The sequence below is a fragment of the Fringilla coelebs genome (genome assembly GCF_963513975.1).
Source record: "Fringilla coelebs genome assembly, chromosome: 5".
NCBI classification, from domain to species: domain Eukaryota; kingdom Metazoa; phylum Chordata; class Aves; order Passeriformes; family Fringillidae; genus Fringilla; species Fringilla coelebs.
In genome coordinates this window covers 32,910,358-32,932,394 of record NC_140033.1, presented here as the reverse complement: position 1 = coordinate 32,932,394, position 22,037 = coordinate 32,910,358, and the positions used below count along the sequence as shown (strand labels likewise).

Below are 22,037 nucleotides of genomic sequence, written 5' to 3'. Positions count from 1 at the left end.
AAATGGCTGGGATGAGTAAAGGGTTTCATTTGCTTTGACTTCAGCTGCAACTCCTCCATTTAGTCTGGTTTCAGGAACAAAGATCTCCACACACCTCTTCACAGTAAGAACTGTGTGTAGGAAAAGCTGAGTGTATTAAGTAGTGTCTGCTTGTCTACATTGGTAAATGTCCCTATTAATTAGGCTCAAAATGAGGTTTTGCTTTCTTTGCAGGCAATAACACATTTGGAAAACAAGGTGGTGTCTTTCCAACCTGTCCCAGTGTGGAGGTATGTCACTGTGATATATGCCACACATACAGGCACAGGTCAGTATGGAGAAGTATTCACAAACCAGCCTTCACCAGGATATTTTCCATACTGATGGACCTTGAATTTCCAGAGAAGAAAGAAGAGACTTCTAGAGCTCCATAAACTGTTTCCCTTCACCATTTTTTTTGTTTGTTTTTTTATTGACAGAGATCTGAAACAGACTGCAAGATTTTTGCAATCCGGAACTGGGCTATGCAGAGAAACATTGTACCCATGCATTGAAACAATGGAATATGTGAAACATATTTACCTAGAAATTATAAATGAAAGCTGCAACCTTCCTTAAATTCTGTTCAGCTGTATGCCAGAGTAAATTTTATCCAGCTATCACAAAAAGGGCCCTGCCTAACTAGTGCCTGGGATTCAGCACTACTGCATTACCATGACACTGCCAAGACACAGCATCACTGATTTCATATCAAAACATAATTTATAACATCATGATGTGTGACAAGGCCATGCAGTTGCTAGGAAGTTAATAAAGAACACAACCAATGAAAGAAAAGAAACAAAAAACTGCTGTATTTGACTTTGAAACTAGCACAATGCTTCCAATCTCCAGCTCAGCTGCTCATCCCTCCCTAATAAAAATAAGCAGCTATATTTGTGAGCTTTCTAAAAAAACTTTTGATTCTCAGCAGCTGCACGTACACAAAAAGAAAGGACTAAAAATTAAACAGTGATTGGCAATCTGCAATTTCCAAAACCTTGCCTCCTTTTGAAAGGTAGTAATTGAAGAACTGTAGAGTTCAAACTGATGTGAAATACATCTCTTATCAGATTTAATGATCTATTAATGACTCTTTTTGGAGAATAATTTGATTTCTCCCCTTAAGATGTAAGGAGTAGGAAGCTTTCTCCTTAGCAATAGCTCAAATGAAACATATCCTGGATTTTGAGGAGGAAAATCACTGTTCCAAAGCATGTTAGCTCATATCTGATTAGTTTTTGTTTAACTCTACAATATATTACACTTTTAATAAATATCTTCCTGCATTTTTACATGGAAAAGAATGTTTCTTTGTGTATTTCAGCAATATTTCTTCTTGATTCTTTTCAATGTCATCCATTGTACCGTACAGCCATTCCCTTTTTACATCAAATACTTCAACCAGTAAAATTTGTTGTTGTTTGCTTTATGTTGTTTTCCAGATGCTGGGAATGTGCAGAGGCAGGCAGGACCAGCAGAGCACTGTGATGGAAGTGTGTGAGGGAGGGCGTTGCTGCGCTGCTGCAGCTGAGCATCGGGAAGGTAATGCACCATTTCCTGGAGACTGCTGCTGGTACAACGTGCTGCACTTGCTCCTTTTTAATGTGGTTTGGTTGCAGCTTTACTGCATGTCTGTAGGTTTCTGCCTCAAAACTAAAGCTGAATATAAGATTATAAAGCCAGATGAAGAGAACAATGGCGTAATGTGAAAATAACAGACTCATGTTCATCTTAGCTTTGCAGTAGATATTATATTAGTAGCAGCAAATTCAGGGAAATTATTGAACAGTCTTTAGGAAAACCACTTTTGTATGTAAACAGCTACGCTGTATAGCAGAGGAAAAATAAAACTCATGGCTAAAACCGGAGAGAAGATACTGAGTTGCCTTGTAACATAGTTTGACACATAGGATTTGACTCAGTGCCTGACAGACCAACTTGCCTCTGGGCTTTGGGTGACTTTGTGCCAAAATTAGCAACTTCTCAGTGAGAGCTCGCAGGGAACTATCATTAAGAAAAAATTGATTGAGGCAGAAAAGCAAAAACGTGTTAAAATTTGCTAAAACAGTAAGTTTGTTCATCCTAATCTGATCTGCTTAAAACCTGATCATTTTTAGGGTTCAGGCAAGCTGTGACCCTCCTTCTTTAGATATCTGCATTGCACTGGGAGTGATTCCATGGTGTTTGCGCCCAACAAGGGTGCACCTTGTACATTTCTTCTCTCTTAGAAGAGTAAACATTTCTTTAGCCATGGCAGCTACTATATAATAAGTGAATGTTCAGAGCAGAAGTATAAGAGAAAAATACAATACAAGAGGACTTTCATTGTAGCTCTTCATACTTTCCTGCAAGCTCTTACACTCACTGTCAGGCTATGGCACCCAAGCTTCTGCACACAATGCACTCTTCCTTTACTAAGCAAAATAAAAAAAGGCATTCCTCCATGCTCAGTACAGTGTGGAGAAAACAGGCATGTCTAGCAGCTCCTAAAGCCACCCCGCCAGCACACTGCTGACCTGCATTTCACTGTCTGGATAAAGAGATCCTTCCAGGAAGGCTGGAGATTTCTGGTCAACACCACTTAAGAACACAAGGAAGTGATAACCACAGTCCCTGACAAGAGCTGATCTCTCATGTTGGCTTGACCAGTGACCTCATGGGTAAAATATTACTTAATATATCAGTGCTCCCATCTCTGTCTGCCTGGCTCACAGCAATTCAAAGGGGGACTGCTTCTTCCTGTCCAAGCATACTCTCTACTAGGGACTTACACTGGCCTCCTACTGCTAGCCCTAAATGCAAAAAAAACCCCCAAACCATGTTAGTCATTTAACAAAAAGACACATTATCCATGACAAAAAGACACATTAAAACCGTCAGTTTTACCTTTGTCTCCAGTGGGTTAAAATCACAGATACTAGCAATATGTATATAGCATGCAGGCACAACATCATTTAAAAGGCACCTGGATCATTACATCCCAGAATGACCCAAACTCCTGCCCAAGCAGCGCTAATCTGTTGAACTCTGAGCATGGTACAACTGTATAAAACAAGCATAAAGTCACAGGAAGCTCTTCAAAACTTTCCCATGACAACATCAAGTTCCTCCTTCATTCCCCGAGACTTTCTTCAAGCAGAAGGCCCTGACAAGCCCTGACACTGTGCTACACTTCACAGGGAATGCTTGCTCAAAAAACAAAGACTGAAAAATTGGTTTAAAAAGAGACGTAGTGGAGAGACCGTGTCCCATCACCAAATCCAGGAAAGTAGCCACCTAGTTTTCATGGAACCTCGAAAGCATCTGCTTAAATATCTTTAGAAAGTTTGAGGGGAAAATCATGTAGGACCTGTAATTTCTCTATATTCTCTTAAGAGTAAAACTTCTGAAAAGGTTTCATTTGGTTTCATCTGGTTTAATGGAAAAGTGTAAAATGCAAGGAAAAAGAAAAGTTACAGAAATTAACTAGGAAGTCAAGAGCAAGTGGTCCCCAAAGTAATTCCTTTCACACTCTCACCACCAGTCTGTTCTCCAGACTATGAGGAAAGTAAAATTGCTCAGAAATTGTATTTCATAGCCTGGCAGTAGAGACTTTCATCCAAAGTAATGATAAATGCCTCATTTTTCAAATGCCAAATGACATGTTGATACAATGCAACAACCTCTTACACTACATCATACTACACATCATCAATAAGATATAAGAAATAGAGAATTTTCACTCCAGACTACCTTCAGATTGAGAAAAAAACTGAATGCTAGAAAACAAAACCCACTCTTTACTGTACACCATTCCATTATATAAACTGGAATAATCCCAACTGCTTCTATTTCAAACAACTTTGTGCAGACAAGTCAGGCCAGGCAATGGAATTCTGCATCTGCACCAGGTTTTTACCCCAAATAACAGAGGTGAAAAGGTGGCTAGCAGAGCAAACCTGAACTGCAAAATCTATTAAGCCTCTCTTGAAAAGAATCCAAAACAACAGCAAGAAGTCGGATACTACAAAGTGTCCTTTCCAGAGGGATTTCATTACACTTGGCTTTCTTCCTGGGCTGGGGTCCAGGAATATCAGCACTGTCTTACTTATTTTCAAAAAATAAATTCCTTGAATAATGTGCACCTTGTGAACTGCATTGAAATAGACAATCCTTAATCTTGACTTTTTTCTTCTGTTCTGATCTCTCTTCCCTGAATCAAACGAAAATAGTTTTTCAACTTTTTATCAGAAGCGTGAAAACTTGTGAATTCCAAACAAAGGTCTCACAAAAGGCAGAAAGACCTTTTCTTGGTTGTTCAGGGATTACACCTCACTGTATGAGGTACACTAAGGAGTGTACAAGAACCTTAAGGCAATCACAGACCCTCTGAAAAATGGTAAGAATAAAGCCTAACCTCTACTGAAGCTCAGCTGGGGAATTTCTCGTATACACTGTAGGGAAGGAAGGACAGAGATACTCAAAGAAATCCCCATTCCCATAGAGAAGTCAAAGACTTTTCTTTCAGAAAAAAAAGTCTGTATCTAAATACTTTAAAATTACTCCTTTAATGTGCCTTTTGACTGCTTCTCTATCCCACAGGAAATTTCTCATGCCATTTTATCCCTGACACTACACTCACCACGTCTGACTTAGGTCATGTCTAATGGCAATGATCTGGTGAGTCTGATCTGACTTCAACCAATACTGAGAGAGGGTAATTTAAATAAATATGGTATTTATGTCTTTGTGATTCAGAATCATGAGAATTTAGTATGTAGATCCCTCTTTATTACCAGATGCCCATCTGGAAGATGCTGTTTTATTTGGCTTTTTAGATGACATTAAGTGGCTTCTGGAAAACCTATGGGAAGTTTATTTGGTAAACTTCCAGCACTGTCACACCTTGCCAGGCAGATTAAAATCTTTGAAAGGTACTTCTAACCTCTGCTGTAATCTCTGCTTTGCAAGGGATACCCAAAGGAGACCATTGCATTTTCACAGAAGCCACCACAGAGGCCACAAATTTGGCTACAGCCCTGGATGCATCCCATTCAGCTTTCAAGGCCAGTCTAGACACCCTTTAGCTGTTGAGCACAGCCATGCCTGCTGCCTTCCCAGAGCAGGGCACATCTTCCTCTCCTATATTCACCTGGTCACAGAACAGCCTGTGACTCTGAGTGTAGACTGACATCTGGCCAGGGTGGATTTAGTGACTCTGAGCCAGGAGGGCAGCCAGTCACACACTCCTTCAGGTTTTCTGAGCTGTCCTGACCCAGTCCCTATTTCTGTTGCCCTCAGCCACTTTATCAGCCAGATCTGCTCACCAGTCTGGCTCACTGGTTGTGCCTGCCAAGTGGGCAAGAACAGAGGTTCTCACATCAGCCCTTGCGCTCTTTAGCTGGTGTCTCCTTTCATCTCCATAGCACTTTACAGCTTCTAAAAATTATATTCATTCTAGATCATAAAAGCTGAATGTTTCCTCTGCTATTTAAACAGCAATTTAAAAGAGCAGCTTGAAGTACTATGCCTCATAAAAATTGAGCTTGTCACAGAGGAGAAGGAAAAACATTGTAAGCTGTAATCGTTCTGAGAAAATGTTGCTGGAAGATACATAATTCAATGTGACACTTGAAGTTCTTGTCATGGAGCATTTGATCATTAAAAATTATTATTTCTAAGGTCTATTTTCACATCAGTGCACTACGCATCCTGTCAGAACACACAGTGCATTAATGCAAAGGATAAATAAAAAGTATTTTATTTTCACAAAGTATTTCCATGCCAAGAATAACTGTAAAAATAGGGCTACTGAAAGTGAGTGCAACTGTGAGAACAGTGTCATAACATAAATTCTATTCATCAGCAGAGGACAGTATGAGGTTGTTACATCTCCTTAAAAGAGAAAAAAAAAAAAAAAAAGATTGACCTGTCCTTCCCACCTTGTGTTTCAAATATCAGCTGTTAAACAAAGGCTCAGTGATGTAAATCAAGAGCAAACCACACACCTGAACATGTCACAGCACTAGGGATAGCACCAGATTGTCCTAGAAAGTGCAGCAGCACTGCAGCTGTGGGCGAGGAACAGGCAGCCAAGTGAACTTGCCCAAGGAGTTCCATGCAGAAACCACCCTCGAGGTTACCGTGAAGCCCAACAATGCGGCCAAAGCCTTTTCAATCAACCAAGGGATGGCAAAAGAGGACTCTTCACCAGCACTAGATAATGTATCCTGTCCTATGTAAAGGACAGGAGCTAGAAGATGAGCGAAATAGCTGCATTGGTAACGAAAGGGGCGCAGAGGAGGAAAGTCACTTTCTATGCAGGAAAGGAAAACACACCTTTGCCTACAAGAATCAGAGCGCAGAGAGTGAAAGGACGTGTATGTACACACGCTGTACATGTGACATGCGACACGCTAACACAGCTTGGCCTTGGGCTTGACCCTGACGGCCAGGGAGCAGAGCCCACGGCTTTTGGCAGGGCTGGGAGCACACACGAGCCCCTCAGGGAGCACTCCGCACACCCTGTGACACGCGTTGCCTTCCTGTCGGCTGGGGACGGAGCACTTCTACCCGATCACCCTGCATCCACCCCCACGCCAGGCCGGCGTCCCGGCAATTCAGCTCCCGCTCGGCAGCCGTCGTGCTCCAACGCTTCACATGGCGAAACCCTGGCTCCCGTCGGGGCTGGGCGAGGAGCGCGTTTGTTTCCTGGCGCGGATCGGGAGTCGCCTCACCTGGCCCCGCGCCCCTCGGTTCTGTGAGGATCTCGCGTCCCCCCGGCCCCGCCGCTCCCGGCCCGCTCCCCGCCGGAGCCGCTCACCCGCGCAGCGCAGGCCCTGCGAGAGGACGAAGCGGCAGCACAGGTCGCACCACGCTCCCGCCGCCGCCGGCCCGAAGCGGTGCGGGGGCTCCGGCGGCGGCGGCGCCTCGAAGATGGTGCGGACGTGGCGGGGCCGCGGCGGCGCCGGGCGGCGGCGGCCGCCGAGCGCGGGGCCCGGGCGGGCGGCGGGCGCGTCCGGCGGCGGGAGCGGCGGCTGCGGGGGCCCCGCCCGGCCCCGCCGAGGCTTCTCCCGCCGGTCCCGCGCGGCCGCCGCCATGCGGAGCGGGGCCGCCGCCGCCTCTGCCCGCTTCACGCACACGGCACCCGCGGGCGAGGGGAGCGGGGAGGCGGCGGGGGCGAAGGAGGCGCTGCACCGTTCCGCGTCCTCTCCCCGACCTCCCGAGTCCTGCCGCCCCGCGCCCGGCAGGCACAAACTCCGCATCACTCGGCACAAACGCGCTCCGGGACGCTGCGGCAGCCCCGGGCGCAGAGGGAGCTCACAAGAGCTAGTGATGCGCTTCAATAGGTTCCCATTAAAATGATCTGCCTCAGTTCCCTAAAGCAGCTACCGGGGGAAATACTTCCCCGGGCGGGCAGAGCTGCCATAACCCACACCTGGATGGGGAGGCTGTGGCGGCCGGGGTGGTCAGAGCTTGCATTCAGCACTGTGAGCTCCAGCAGTACAACGCTGAGGAACTGCGTCGTGCCCGGCTGCAGCACGCCAGCAGCTCAGCCTGCCGCTGCCGGCCTTACTTGCCCACAGGCAGCAAAGTTCTCCAAAAGACGTGCACGTACAACTACTGCTGCCTGAGCTAGTACCAGTGACAAAACAGCAAATTCCACCGAGGGATACTATTCCTACCACATTATTTTTGGTGACTGAGGAAAAAATAAAGCTATTTAGGGCACAGAAAAATGGAAGGTCGTGAAGCCTCGTCACTGGCAGAATCTGTCACAAGAGCTCCCACCAGTTAACCTGTTCCTATGAATCCTCTTCAAACGGTATTGCTGTTCCCAGTACAATGTTCTGGCACTTGCCTCTCTTTACCATTAGAAAGGTTTCTCCAGAGTTGTAGGCTGGGTTTTTTTGTTTCAATAACAGTTTATATTAGTAATGTATAATGCTTTCACCACAGTCACAGTAAATGCTGATCTTCTGGAACAGCCTGTAGACTACCAAAGACTTTTACTTCCCCCTTCTTCCAGTACTCCCTTCTTTCAGCCAGCAACTCCCATTTTTCCCAGTTCTGCTAGGACTATCCAGAACTGTTCTACAATTCTACAGTGATTGACTCTATTAGAACTGATTTGAGTTCTACCAGTGAGCAGAGACTAGGAATTTTACCACCATTAAAAGAATTAACGTAGTTCAGAACATGTATCAACCACAAAGTTAAAAAAAAATTAGAATTAGTGGCTCTACCATATTGTCTATGCTAGTGATTCGGTTGTGCAGGGCACATTTTCTGAACAGCTGGATAATGCAAACTGAGCTGCAATTTGCAATTTCATGTTTCAGGCTCTCTACTGTGCTTACAAGAAAATAAATCTTGTAAGGAAATCCTGAAATTAACAGAAAATTAAATTATGAAAAGGCAGAAGTACACACTGCACAATAAGTGGTTGATGATGTATTTATGCCATTAAGCTGTTCACTCATGCATTTTCACAATTCATATGAAGACAGGTTTGTTCAAGTAACAGATAATTAATATATTCAGCTAAACCCCCCAAACCAGTAAACCAGCTTCAGGAAGAAGAACCATATATTACTTTCTATTACTTATTTTGGCAAATGAATAGCGAGACTCATAGCATCAGGACACTTAGTTTGAGCAAAAAGTTGATGGTACAACACTATGCTTTGACTTGAAAAATTATTTGCTTCATAATAATGTAATCAGATGATTATGAACTGATTACTTCAAGTTCCTTAGCTACAGCTTTGTTAAAATTGCTTTAGAAAAAGAAATTTTAACACGATTAAGTTTACTGATGTATTCAGCAAGACTAAAGCCAGCAATGTTTAAAATGAACATAAAATATAACAAAAAATTTTCAAACATGTAAAAAAATGCACATATTTCAACATACAGACTATACTTTTACTACAATTAACTTTCTTTTTCAGACTGCTTCAGTATAAGGAAGTTGAAAATTATATATTCCACCTAGCATTTTATTTCTTTCAAGATTAAGAACTTTGACACAACAAAGTGTTATAATGTTGGAAACAAAATACAGTTTATGCATATCTAGAGAGCCCAATTCTTTTAACATTTATTCATGTGTTTTACTGATACTCAGTGAGACTGTGGATGTGAATGAACAAATGTACAAGCAGGCATTAAAACATTCCAGTTAGACATAATTCCAGTATTTTAAAACTGTTAAGAATGCCAAAGAAAGATGTGTGACAAACTGTGCACTCCTTTTGCATAGCTAGATTTTTTTGGGTGACAAAGACAGAAGCTGCTCACATGAGTGTAAAAATGTTTGAATTCCCTTTTTTGGTTCTCACCAAGAACACTGGAATGCAGGTCTTGGACATCAAGACAAGTGAATTTCCTTTCCTTTTAAATGATACACTCATTTATAAATTTCCTAAGTTTCTCTCCAAATATTTTCTAAAAAGGAAATGAAAGTGTTTTGTGTTCTGACCTGGACAGATAAGCAGGGAATAAGCATCACAAAACTACCAGATGCTATTACTGGTCAATGTTGTTTAGTTTACACCTAAATGTTACACCAGTAATTATTGAAAATTCTAAATATAGTTGGTCCAGCTCTTACAGGTGTAATGCAGCAATGAGAGGTATTATTGGACACCACTGAACATCCATGGCCAGGTTTCCACAAGGAAGGAATAAGTTCTGTAATATTTGCATGCTCATCTGAAACAAGTATGTACATCTGTAGTATCCAAACAAAGGGATGTTTCCAGAATTTTTTTGATTTCCTGTTCTCTTTCTCCTATGCATTTTGGAGCAGAATGTTTCACTTTGCATCTCTGCATCCCAATCATGTAGCACTGAAAGTAGTAACGATTGATGCTGGAAAATAAATATACAGTCTTACTACATTTTCAAAGTTTGGTACCTAAGTTGTAAGGCAGCAGTGGGAGTGGTCCCTTTTCAAATCTAGACTGGTACCTTATTTTCCACTATTCAGTTACTACTACTACTACTGAGGTGTGATACTATTCAGTCTACTGACTGTCCACAAACTCTTCTCATACGAAATTTTTAACCTTTTAAAAAAATTATACCTGCAAATAAAATTAAGAAGAAGCTGTTTTAAGTACCCACTGTTGTGGTGAGCAACAAGATTTCAGGGAAAGTCTGAAAATGCTGTACTCCAAAAAATGAATTTTTACATTCATTCTGACAAGCTGGAGTGCAAAACTTCCATATACTAAGCAGTCAAACAATTACAGACAACATGGCACCAAATATTTAGAGAACTTAAAAAAATATTGTGAATTTGCTTTCTCAAGTAGAAGAGAACTAACAATTTGAATGTGAAGGAAAGAGAAATGCATTTCTGTTCTGTCCTATCTGCACTCTTAGTCCCTATTCACACTCATTTAAAAACACCTTATTTAAAACATTCATCATGTTCTGTGATGATCAAAGTCATTCAGCTAGACTCCTACATAACAGTGGTTGTGGAAGTATATCCAAAATACCCTTTATACAACGGTGTTTTGGAGTACTGCAAGTCCTCTCAATGAAGACTAAATTGCATTCTGAAAAAAAGGGCAAAATTCAAAGCAGACAAATGTCAACTTCATCAACAATACTTTTCCCTTTAGGACTCCACAGAGATCCTCCAAGGGGCTCAAATCCCTGCCAGAAATTATTCTATCCTAAAAGTGACCAAGAAAAGATATATATTTCTTTTGTATTTACATATTATACATATTTACATTTTCTTAATATTACAGTTGCTGAAAGAAAAAAAAAAAAATCCTGGATACAGATTTATTATCTGCTTTCAACTGTCCCAACAGTATTTTTTCCCTTTGAAAAAATTTACAAGTCCTCTTCGGATCCTTTGGAAGCTAGATACAGTCCACGTTCCGCAGGCCACCATCCATAGTCAAGGCACCAAATCTAAAGCAGAAAACCAGTACATTTTTAGGTGGTTGACTAGACCATAGAATCAATCTTTAATTTGTTTATGGGGTTTTCCTTTCCCTTGCTACATGCCAACAGAGGCATTTGTACCTAACTTTTGTATCTGCAAAGAAGATGGAAGACAAGAAGCTTTGCTGCAAGTATGGGACTGCGAGTGGGAACAAAACAAAACTAATTCAGCTTGAAGCTAAAGTCCATTTTACCAGCAATTTACCCTGGAACTTTCAGGAGATACTTAATTTTATATATTTTCTCATCTTCATAGGGGAAAAAAAATCAAAATCAGTCTGTGTGATAATCACAATACCCTCTCAGGATTGTAAGAAACATGTTTGCCTCTTCACTTTATTTAAGCAATCTGAAAACTGCAAAATCATTAATTCAGATTGGTGTAATTCCATGGCTGTCAAAAATAACATCTAAAAGGGAGGAATTACAAGACACCATTGCATTGCTGCAACATTATTGTGTTTAACATCAGAATTGATCCGTCTGTGCAACAGGAATTTTTATTTTATATATATATTACTATATTTCTATTTTATTTATATATTATTTTATTATATTTTAATATTTATAGTTAAACCAAAGTAACATGAAACAAAAATGCCACAAAAATTGCTGTAAGAGCATTCTGACACAGCCACGTTCCAAGGTTTTAAGTAATTATTTTTTTGTTATGCCTCATTTGAACAGCTCAAAATATATTTACAGGTAAAGACATTAAAGAATTGTTCCCTCAGTTTAAATTCATGATCTAAATGTACCAAATTAAGGCTGCCCCTAGTTTCAGCCCCAAAAAGGAAAACAATTGCTTGCCTTTCCAAAATGTGATTGTTTTCAGCCAGCTCTTTAACAACACCTTCCATTTCCTCCTTTAGTTTTTTCATCCTGTAGTGACAAGAAGCAAAAGAAAGATTAAAGTTTTTACTGGGATAGATACCTGCTCTGATCACACACCTCCAGAGTCTTCAGCAACTTGCTATTATATCCAAAATAAGGGACGGGTAAGTTGTTTATTTACAAAGAGACAAATGATACATTAGTGCTATCCCTCACTCACTTCCTAATCTGTACCACCACTATAACAATCTAGAATTCTTGATCTTTACACAACAATCACTAAGTCATTAATTTTTTTTGCAATTTCCCTGTATAGCAAGCATACAGTATTACATCAATCCCATCGCAAATTCTCACCCAAGAGTCATTTCTACTAATGTGTTTGAGCTCGGATAGACTGTATTCATCGTATGTTTCATCCCACTGGAAGCTGCAAACATTTTCTGTGGCAGGGCATCTTGTAACTGCAATAGATAAAAAGGAAATTTAAGTTATAATAGAAGTTGTCATGTATATCTTGATGTCCACCTTAAAACCCTTTTTAAAATTCTCTGTTGCTGTGATATCTCATAAATTCATTACAGTACTAAGGTGGCTGATATGCTCCAAGATAAGATCATCACAGCAAGTTTTGTATTGACATGACAAATAATTCCCTGGTTTGTTCCATCTTCTTATCTAATACTTTCATATTAAACTCTGGAAAGGAAGAGTTATCTATTTGTTATGTCTGTAGATATCCTAGGGCAGCAGGATCCTAATCAATGGATTTGTATTTTAGTGCAACTAAAATACAAATAACAAGTAAAATGCTGCTGTCCACCACTCCTAAACGGATTTTACAATTAGCCAGGGCTTTTTGTTCATTTATATTTCCTTTCTAAAAAAATAATAATTTCACTACATGAAAATGCTCTTATTCTCTCAATCCTGAGGTAATTCTGGTAAGTTTGCACCCTGTAGAGTCACCATCCAAATCATTAGTTTAACATCCTTAAGTATGTATCCCATAATCTTGACTATGGAAGCAGCATTTTTATACTTCATAAGATAATTAGGATAACCCTCTAGGTATTATGGTAACAGTTGCACAGAACATTTCTCAATGAACCCATATCCATTTGCAATGATTTTTTTTGAGGGGGAATTGCTAACAATACCAAAAAACCCCCAAATCATCCAAACCCAAAAGCTCCACCAAAAAACGCCCATGCAAATTAAAAAAAACCACCACCCCAAACCAAATTAGCCCCACCAATTCCAAAATCATGTTACAATTCACAAAATCACATGATTCAGTTATTAAAAAAAGAACACCATCCTGCAGTCCACACTGACATGGCAATGAAGCTACTGGAGACCACAGCACCCACAAAGGCCTGTATTTAAATACAACTGCATTAATGTAAGACTCACTCTTAGCAATCCTATTGACAAGAAAATTTGTGGAAGTCTTTTAACTATGCAAATGCTTCCCATAACTTTGAAGCATTCTACCTCATTTATATAATCCTGGTATTTGGACACCTCTTCTTCAATACCAAAACACTGGTTGGTGAGAGCCAGTAATTGCTTCCTTGTGTGAAGCATTTTCCTAAAAGAAAAAGAGTTTTCTTTTAAGAGCTGCTTATATAAAAGTGGTGGAATGAACATTACCAAATATCAAAGAAATCAATAGCTTGCCTTGTCCAGTCCTCAGCTTTGTCCAAAAAGATTTCATACTTGCTGACACATTCATCTTTGAAAAGAGCTATGGCTTTTGTAGCATGCAAATACAGCTTCTGCCTGCAACAGAGAAACAACCAAACCAGTCATACTGCTTTCAAAACCCCATTCCTCTAACTTTCTGAAATCTGGAGAAAGGTTTGTGGACTTAAAATCTGTGCAGCCACCTTTATTCAGGCTGCTGTAATGTGTAAGAACTCAACATTCTACAGGAACTGACAATTTATGTTTCAAAGATATATCCTTGCAGGGAGGAAGAAAATTATTTGAAGCACTTAGTTTGTATTTGTATTCATATTTGTATATGAATAAATGGTCAAATGTCTTCCTTGAGTCAGCTGGTATACTTCAGAATTTTAAATGGAAAGGACAAAAGTCCTAGTTATTTCATATTTGCCTACTGCAGATACTTGGAACTTCTAGCATATATGAATAATCCTTTGCACTGAGTTACATACATGCAAGAAAAAGAACAGGAGTTTTGTGTCAGCCTAATTTTATGACAAGAGGAAAAAGAAACAAGCAGAAAAGGAAAAGAAAGGAAAACAAAACCCAATTCTTTTTAGGGTGGCAGACAGTAGTCCCAGTGTAATTGCCTCACCATGGTATGCATTGCACCAGTAAGGGTAAGGGATACTGGAACACTACAGACCAACACCTACTTCAGGAGTTTCATTAAGTCTTGCATAATAAATATTGTTAATTAAATTGCAGCTAGAGTGTAGCTGGACTGTCATCAGGAATGCATACCTATAATTCGACCAGAAAAATAAAATTCAAATTGAAGGCTGCTCCCTTATCTGCCTAGAGATAAGTATAAAAAGGCCAGCCTCGGCTGATAATAGCACATAGTCCTTAACAAAAGCCACTGCCATTTCCCTGTGGTCGTGAATCAAGTATAAAAAAGATGGACTTAGAACCTCAAACCTGTACAGTCCCAGGGAGATAATCTGTGGTAGAAAATATACCAGTATTCAAACCAGTATTCAATATACCAGTATTCACTTCATGAAAATGAAGCATACTTATTTGAAGTTTATCATACACTAAGACAAGGACATGTTTTTAGTAGCAGAAAACCCTCTCCTCTGCTTGGCAGTTATCCAGTTTAGGTTTCACTATAGGAAAGTCAAGTGGCAAGGTTGTGGCCTCTGCATGACAGCTTTCTATCTGTAATTGTCAGTGAAGCCACATGCATGGTAGGAAGAGCAAGACTTTTTAGAAAATTATGTAAGTGGTGTCTAAATTCATGCAGCATTTAGTAAAGTCTAGGGAACCATGCAACTGACCAGCCACTGGGAGAATTATTTATTTAAGCACCTAGCATCATTTGAGATAGAATCTTATAATGGTTTGGGGTGGAAGGGACCATAAAAATAATCTAGTTGGCCCTGTCACAGAGCACTGCCAGGTATGGGGCAGCTGCAACTTCTCTGGGCAACCTGTTCCAGTGTCTCATTGCCTTCACAGAGCAGAACCCAACCTAAATTTCCCCTCTTTCAGTCTGAAGCCATTCCTCCTTGTCCTATCACTGCAGTTCCTGATGAAGAGTGGCACTCCGGCTTCCCTGTAGGCCCCTCTTCAGCTACTGGATGGCCACTAGGGGGACTCCATGCAACCTTCTCTTCTCCAGCAAAGATATCCTGCCCTGCTTCTGACCACCTGTCCATTTGACAGGTTTACCATTTGACTTGTGTCCTATCTCCCAGTCTCAGAGCATGTCTCAGATATTTTAGGGCAACTTAAATGGCATTAGCCATCTGCATATGAGGAACTGAATAAATCCTGAGACAAGGACAGCAGTATAAAATCAGTGGAGACTACGGGAGTTTAGAGACCCAAGTTACACACAGATGCTTAATGTGAACACCTTGCATGAGTGACAATCTTAAGCAAGCACGGAGAATGGCATTAAAATTAATTCGGTGTGCTATATTTCCTGTAAGATTAAATCATTCTAGAATTACATTCAGCTAGTATATATTTTACTCATCTGTAGAAAATTATCTCCACCTTAGCTACAAAGTGATTTTTATCTTACACAGGGCTTTTCCCTGCCTGAAAAAAAGAGGGAAGAAGTGAACTTCCTACAAAACAGTTATGCCCAAATAACAATGAGGTATTTTCCTTTTAGAAGGCCTATCAGAGAAAACACTCTACAGCCAGAAAGTACTTCATTATCATACACTAGTACCCCTATGTATTTAAGATTTTTAAAAGAAAATTTTTACAAAGCAACCCTAAAGAGGTTACAATTTACAATAAAATTAATAGAATGGGTTATTGGCAAGATCATCTGGAGGACCTGAAAGCAATCATGGTAGTTCCCAAAGGTAACTTCGAAACTTACTTGTCAAACTTGTGTATTTGTTCTTCATTATAAGGAAGCCCTAGGATCAGAGCAGATGACAAACATTACCAATCTAACTCTGCTAGTTGTATTTATGCAAAACTCTACTAAGTTTACCCATTTCCTACACAGTTTCCTTCTTTTTAGAGGTCAAAGTCATCATACACTTTTTTCCTCCTCTCTAGTCTTGCAACTCAAATTTATGCTATTGATAGTGATGTTTCATTCATAAGAGCTTTAGCATGGTACTAAGGAACTACAGACATATGCACTGTGGCTAACTGTCCACACCTACCACAAATACCCTAGTCAAACTAAGACTGACCTGTCCTTTGCATTACATTCTATGTTAAAAGTGAATCAAATAAATTACTTACTTCGTTCTGCTTTGTCTTTTTTGAATTGATAGTAGATGTCTGTGATGGAAGACAGCAGTGCCTGCAGCCTTTCTGGACTAGAGTGACAAAAGAAAGAAAATTAGATGTTTTATACATAAACTCAAGTACCTATTAATGAGCTTTGTGAACTACAACTCAATGCAGAATTCAATACATATTAGAACATTAAGTAGTTACTCACTTTCTGTCTTTTGGATGCATGCCTTCCTGATTTGCCCAGGTGTCAGCCAGTAAACCACCAGGAGAAAGTTTGGTTTTGATATCTTGCAGACTAGTTTCTATGGTGCCCTGAGAGCTGGAGAGCTACATAAGAGCAAGAAGGTTCAATCTTACCACTAGATAAATTGAAAAATTATTGCTTGAGCATATTGCTCGATTATTACTTGAGCACATTAATACTACAAACCTGTTTGTTTCACTGATCTCCATTAAAGAAATGTGTCCAATTATCTGCCTAGGCTTAGCCAGAAGCAGATTAAGCAAGGTATTATTAAAAAAAGAATCATATTTGATGCTGGCCTTTCTGTTAGTTAAAATTTACTTTCTTTCAACAATAACTTTAATCCTTTCATAAATCCCTTATTTACTTCTATTTACTTTACCCTTATTTTTCTGGTTTATTATGAATTCATATAATAACTATACACACGATTCGTACATTCCTTTCTCTGCAGTCCATACAACCTTCAAAATAAAAATAATCTTTTCCTTTTAGAATGGAGAACTTTTTATCTGCTCCCCGTGTATTAAATTATTTTCAATTTTTTCTTTCATGTCTGGAAACATGATGCACATTTCAAAGCAGATCACTTTGAAGTGTGTTTGTGAATGTAACATTTTAGAAAGCCAACAAAGTAGTCAATAATTCCTTAAGGAAAGGAAAAAATTGAAAAGAAAAAATTGCAAAGCAAAATATATTTCAGGGTTATAATTCTTGAGTATTTTAGAAAATAGGAATTTATTTTCAGGAACCCATTTTCACTACACTGAGCTAATATAAAAGGATCTGCTCTGTTTTCAGAAAGATATTCACATTAGTATGGACATCTTAACAATTGGCAATCTAGAAGCTACATTGAAATTTCAGAGCTGTTATTCAGAGAAGCCTGTGTTATTGTGTATTTGGCTTTTTCTGTAGAAACACCATTTTCAGAATGACAGGGTAACTTTGTCAGACACTTACGCGCAAGAGTTTTGTATGTATCTCTGAAATTTCATCCACTTCTGATGCTTCCAAGTTGATCTGCATCAAATTTTCGTATCTGTCCAGCAAAAGAAGGCAGATGAAAAAAAAATAAACAAGGAGTGAATACACTTAAAGTACTTCTTGAATCCAGATCATAACTTCCTCTTCTTGTACACGAAATACAGTCTCTGTCAAGCAACAACCATGAAACTGACAAAGTTAAGTGGCCACTAATAATGGAAAGATTTTAGATTAAAAAAAAACATTCCTTGATTTTTGCCTAACTGGAACTCTTAAAATAAAGTTGAAATTTCCATTCCTGAATTCTTTTTTCTACTTTTATTACTTGTACTTGACAAGCAGTGGAAGACTATACCCTTTCATCAAGTAATTTTTTTAATCTCATCAAACTAAAGGTACTTGAAGTAGTCATTAACACACTAATAATTCAATGTAACAAAATGCTTTTCTGAGAAAACTTACTGGGTTAAATGTTTAAAGGCTGGGATAGTAGGACCATGTGTTCATACTGATACTTTCCAAATGACCATAGCTCAAGTGCCAAATAAATTATTCAGGACGATATTTTTTCTCTTGAGTCTCATGTACATTTTCGTTTAAAAACACCATCACGAACAGCTCAACTGCTTTCAAAAACACATGCTTCACTCAAGTTCAATGCTTTATCTACCTTTTCAAAGAAAGACTTTGCACTGTCATGCTTTGAAGCACAGCCTTAAAAAGGAAGGACAAACAAGAGCACATGTCCTTTAGAATACTTTTATGGAGTTAGCAAAGTCAAACAAACTGAAAATCCTGCCCCTTTGTAAGAGGCCAGACCATGTGCAAACACAGAAAATTTCAGTCCACATGACAACTACTCCAGTTAGCAAATGAATGTAATTTCTTTTCAAACTATTGCTGAGGTACTCTTGAGCACAACAGAGTCACAAAACAGAAGTGACAGTGGTTTCTTCTGAGTGGCTTTCTTCTGAATGCAGGAAGAAACTACCTGAACCAAACACAGACTGTACAAGATCTAGTCCTGCCAACTAGTGCAAATGGGCTTGAAGAGGAGTTTGGGCTCTCGCCCTGATGATTTGTATCTAGGCTGCACAGGCGTTATCTCGCAAGTTACCAACTTCACTATTTCACTGTTGTGGTTTTTTGGTGTTTTTGAAGCCAATACAAACAGACACACCTGGGTTTTAAGATAGGTTTGGCACACACAGAGCAAATCTGTCAAACCCTTGAGCACCCACAATTACTACTACAAGGTGTTCAATCTGCACAGGCACAGCAGCTCCAACAGGTTAAAGTCTAATTCTTAAGTCTACTCTGCAAACCCAGTGGTTCTACATGTGCGTGTTAACCACCTTGTGGGTATCTGCATTTTCAGAGCAGCCTGGTGAGAAGTTCACAAAATCCTATGACTAAGAGAGCATTTGGGAAAGACTGGCAGTAGGTTGAACAGGAAAACTACCACCCATAGGAGAATGCTAAGAAGAGGCACTATTTAAAATTCTTATCACACTGCCTAAGAATAACATCTTCCTGGGAAGGGACCATGGGGGGCTGGGCTTGGTTGGTTGGGGTTTTTTTTGCAGCTGCTCTGTGTTGTATTTCAACAAGGAAATTCCTTCCACACAAAAAATGCTACAGTCTTAAAACTGTCTAAGGGGCAGTATTTGAAGTCATACGCAACGACACGCAGCAGCAAAACCACTAATGAAAGCAAAGCTACTTGGTTCTTTGTCCAAGCTTTACTATAGCTTCTAGAGTCAAAAAGCAAATGAGCTAAGTCAGAGAAGGAGAAAAACTACCACTAATTAGTAATTACCTGTTCTTATTAGTTTAAGCAGCAAAATTAATACTCTAACTCAAGTAACATATATGACTAAATCTGCAAAGTCAGTGCCATCAGAAAATCCGTGCTGACTCAAATTTAATTTTTATATGCAAAACCACTGCAAATAATCATAATTTATAACACTGTTGTCATTAAAAATGATAATGAAGAATCAATGTGTACGGTGTAGTGCTTCTACTCACATTTTCTCAGCTTTCTCAATGTTTCTGCTGCAGAAATCCAGCCTGATGACAATCTCTGCCTTTTTATGAACCATTTCATTGTAATCATCCTTGATTATTTCACTAAAAAAGTAAAGCATTAGTCGATAATGTATAAAGTAATGAATAAAAGTATTCAAGCGCCATCCTACCAGCAATCAGTAATATTCCTGCAGCAGTAACTGCCAGGAGGAATTGTTTTCAGTCAGAGATGCATTAACATAATCCTCATATAAAAATATCTTGTGCAAGCTGTTCCATCTGCACGTTACCAAAAGTTAAACTTAAATTATACACAGAAGAAAGTAAATTTGTAAACACCTTAACTTTAATTATTAAAACAAAAATGTTTGTTTCCCTAATGACAGGAAAAAGGGAGAAATTCAGCCTATCCTTACTCAAGGATAAACAAAACTTCCTAAGATATCAAGAGATAACAGAATTATGTATTGATAATCAAGGCATATCTCAATTTAAAAAAAAGCATAATGAAATGCAGGCAATTGCTTACATTAGCCATCGAATTCCTTTTCGCATCAGCTCCTGGTAAAGTAGCAAAGAACTGGCAACTCTACAGGCATAACATACGATACCTGTCACTGCCTGGAGGAAAAAAACCCAGCATAAGTACTGATCTGGCATTTTCTTAACAATTACTTCAAGACAATACATCACAACAAAGCAACACAGATTAATAAAAGAAAGCAACCTGAGAAAGGCAGTTTAAAATGTGCAACTTGGCCTAAGCTTTACCCAGGCAACAACCAAACAGCCATTATGAAGGCAGAGCTAAACATGGGTTTTCCAGTTATGCTGAAGCACCTGGTTACAAGTACATTTCTTCAATATTTTAGAAATCAAGCACATACATTAAAAGGAACTTGCAAAAACTGACCCTTTTTTAAATTCTAAGGCTAGAGACTCTCTCAATTTACCCAATTCCACCTACAAGATTGCTATATTATTAAGAATTGAGAACAAAGTTTTAGATATTATAATTCACAATACTTTAAATAATTAGTATCAACTGATGCTTTTCTGTTTATTAATTTTCAAGATTACTGGTACTTAAAGAGGCATACCATGTCTGAATAAAAGGTTCCTCAGCAGTCAGTATTTCACATGTATAAGCGGTCCTCACAATGTCAAACATGGCTGTGCATACATTCAGTAGTTTTAGAAAAACAACCAAAACAATGCAACATCCTTTACTTGTCTCCCACAGATTTTGAAAGTTTCTAAGAGGCAACAGAAATTCCACCCCTTCTGCAGAGTCCTACACACTCCTCTCTATTGAGCAAGAATTATTTTTCTAATGTTAAATTTTGCAACATTAGAAGTTATGAAGCTTCTAACTCACTTTAGGACTACATAGTGTCAGGCTCCCCACCAGCATTATACAGTAACAGAGCACTTTGAATTTAGAAGACTGGACTTAGGGTTTGGTTTTAAAAAAAAAAACCCAAACCATATTTTGCATACAAAGTACAGCTTTAATATACTTTTAGATCCTCTGTTAATAAATACATTTCTATCAGTCAGTATCCTCAACAGCATTCTAAAATAGTTTTATTAACATTATTAATTTGAAAATTAAGTAGCTTTCATTCCAGTATCATTATCCAAAACAGGTATATTATTTAAAATGGTAATTACTTACTTTAGCCATACTGGCATCCCCATCCAAATCGTAACGTTGATGAACTTTAGGAAGTAAAACTGAAACATAAAACAAGTGTCTGTATTTTACTATTTTTGAGAAGAGATTTCAAAAGTTCCGATTATTTCCCCTGCCCACCCTGTACACCGCTTATATGCATTTTAATACCATGTTGCTCTCATGCACTCCTTTAAAACCAGCCTTTGTCTTAACTGATTTAAATAACTTGGTATCTTCAGCAAACTGTCCTTCCTTTTCCAGACTCACTTCTGAACATGCTGCACAGCACAGAATTCATGCAGGTCTCTACTTGCAATCTCTCTCCATTAAGAGAGCCAACTATTTCTCTCTGTTCTTCAGCACCATGTCTGCCCACATACGAGACCATTCCCTTCTCATCACATGGCTGCTTATTTTCATTGAGGCTCTTAAGGGTAGCACTTCACCAACCTCAGGTTGCCCCTACCACCTGAATCTCCTTTGTTCTCACACTCACTGGCTCCTTCAGAAAGCTCTGTGACACAATATTAAGGCCCTGTTGATCCTTCCACAAAGAGCTCTCCTATCCAAACTCTTCAGCACCTCTGTGGGAGTGAGTGCCAGCTGGCCAGAGCAGTCAGTATTTAGGACATACTGACAAAAGCAACACCGACCTCTCAACTGCAGCTATGTCCTCCTGCTCATCATTTATTAAAAAAGGGCTCTGGCATAGGCCTCTCTTTATGCTTCAAAAAGGTTCATAACTCCATAAGCTCCACTACATCTTAGCACACGTTCAGGTTCAAAGGACTTGGGACATTACAAGCAGCTACTGGGTCTGTAAAAATGTTCCAGATACTCAGC

The 22,037-nt window shown here is 39.3% G+C and overlaps 1 protein-coding gene across 2 annotated transcripts in view; it reads right to left on the bottom strand.

Annotated features, from left to right (window-relative positions):
- Positions 1-8,452: 8,452 nt before the first annotated feature.
- The window catches only part of TBK1 (TANK binding kinase 1), a 27,290-nt gene continuing 13,705 nt past the window's right edge, over positions 8,453-22,037 (bottom strand). For both annotated transcript variants that reach the window (XM_084206604.1, XM_084206605.1), the window contains 12 exons: positions 21,195-21,253; positions 20,046-20,137; positions 19,517-19,618; positions 17,462-17,540; positions 16,460-16,581; positions 16,258-16,334; positions 15,881-15,920; positions 13,489-13,590; positions 13,303-13,399; positions 12,163-12,269; positions 11,782-11,853; positions 8,453-10,938 (listed from right to left, as the gene is read on the bottom strand). In XM_084206604.1, coding sequence (XP_084062730.1) covers positions 10,887-10,938; positions 11,782-11,853; positions 12,163-12,269; positions 13,303-13,399; positions 13,489-13,590; positions 15,881-15,920; positions 16,258-16,334; positions 16,460-16,581; positions 17,462-17,540; positions 19,517-19,618; positions 20,046-20,137; positions 21,195-21,253 — 1,001 coding nt within the window. In that variant the 3' untranslated portion in view covers positions 8,453-10,886. The remainder of the gene's footprint in view (positions 10,939-11,781; positions 11,854-12,162; positions 12,270-13,302; positions 13,400-13,488; positions 13,591-15,880; positions 15,921-16,257; positions 16,335-16,459; positions 16,582-17,461; positions 17,541-19,516; positions 19,619-20,045; positions 20,138-21,194; positions 21,254-22,037) is intronic.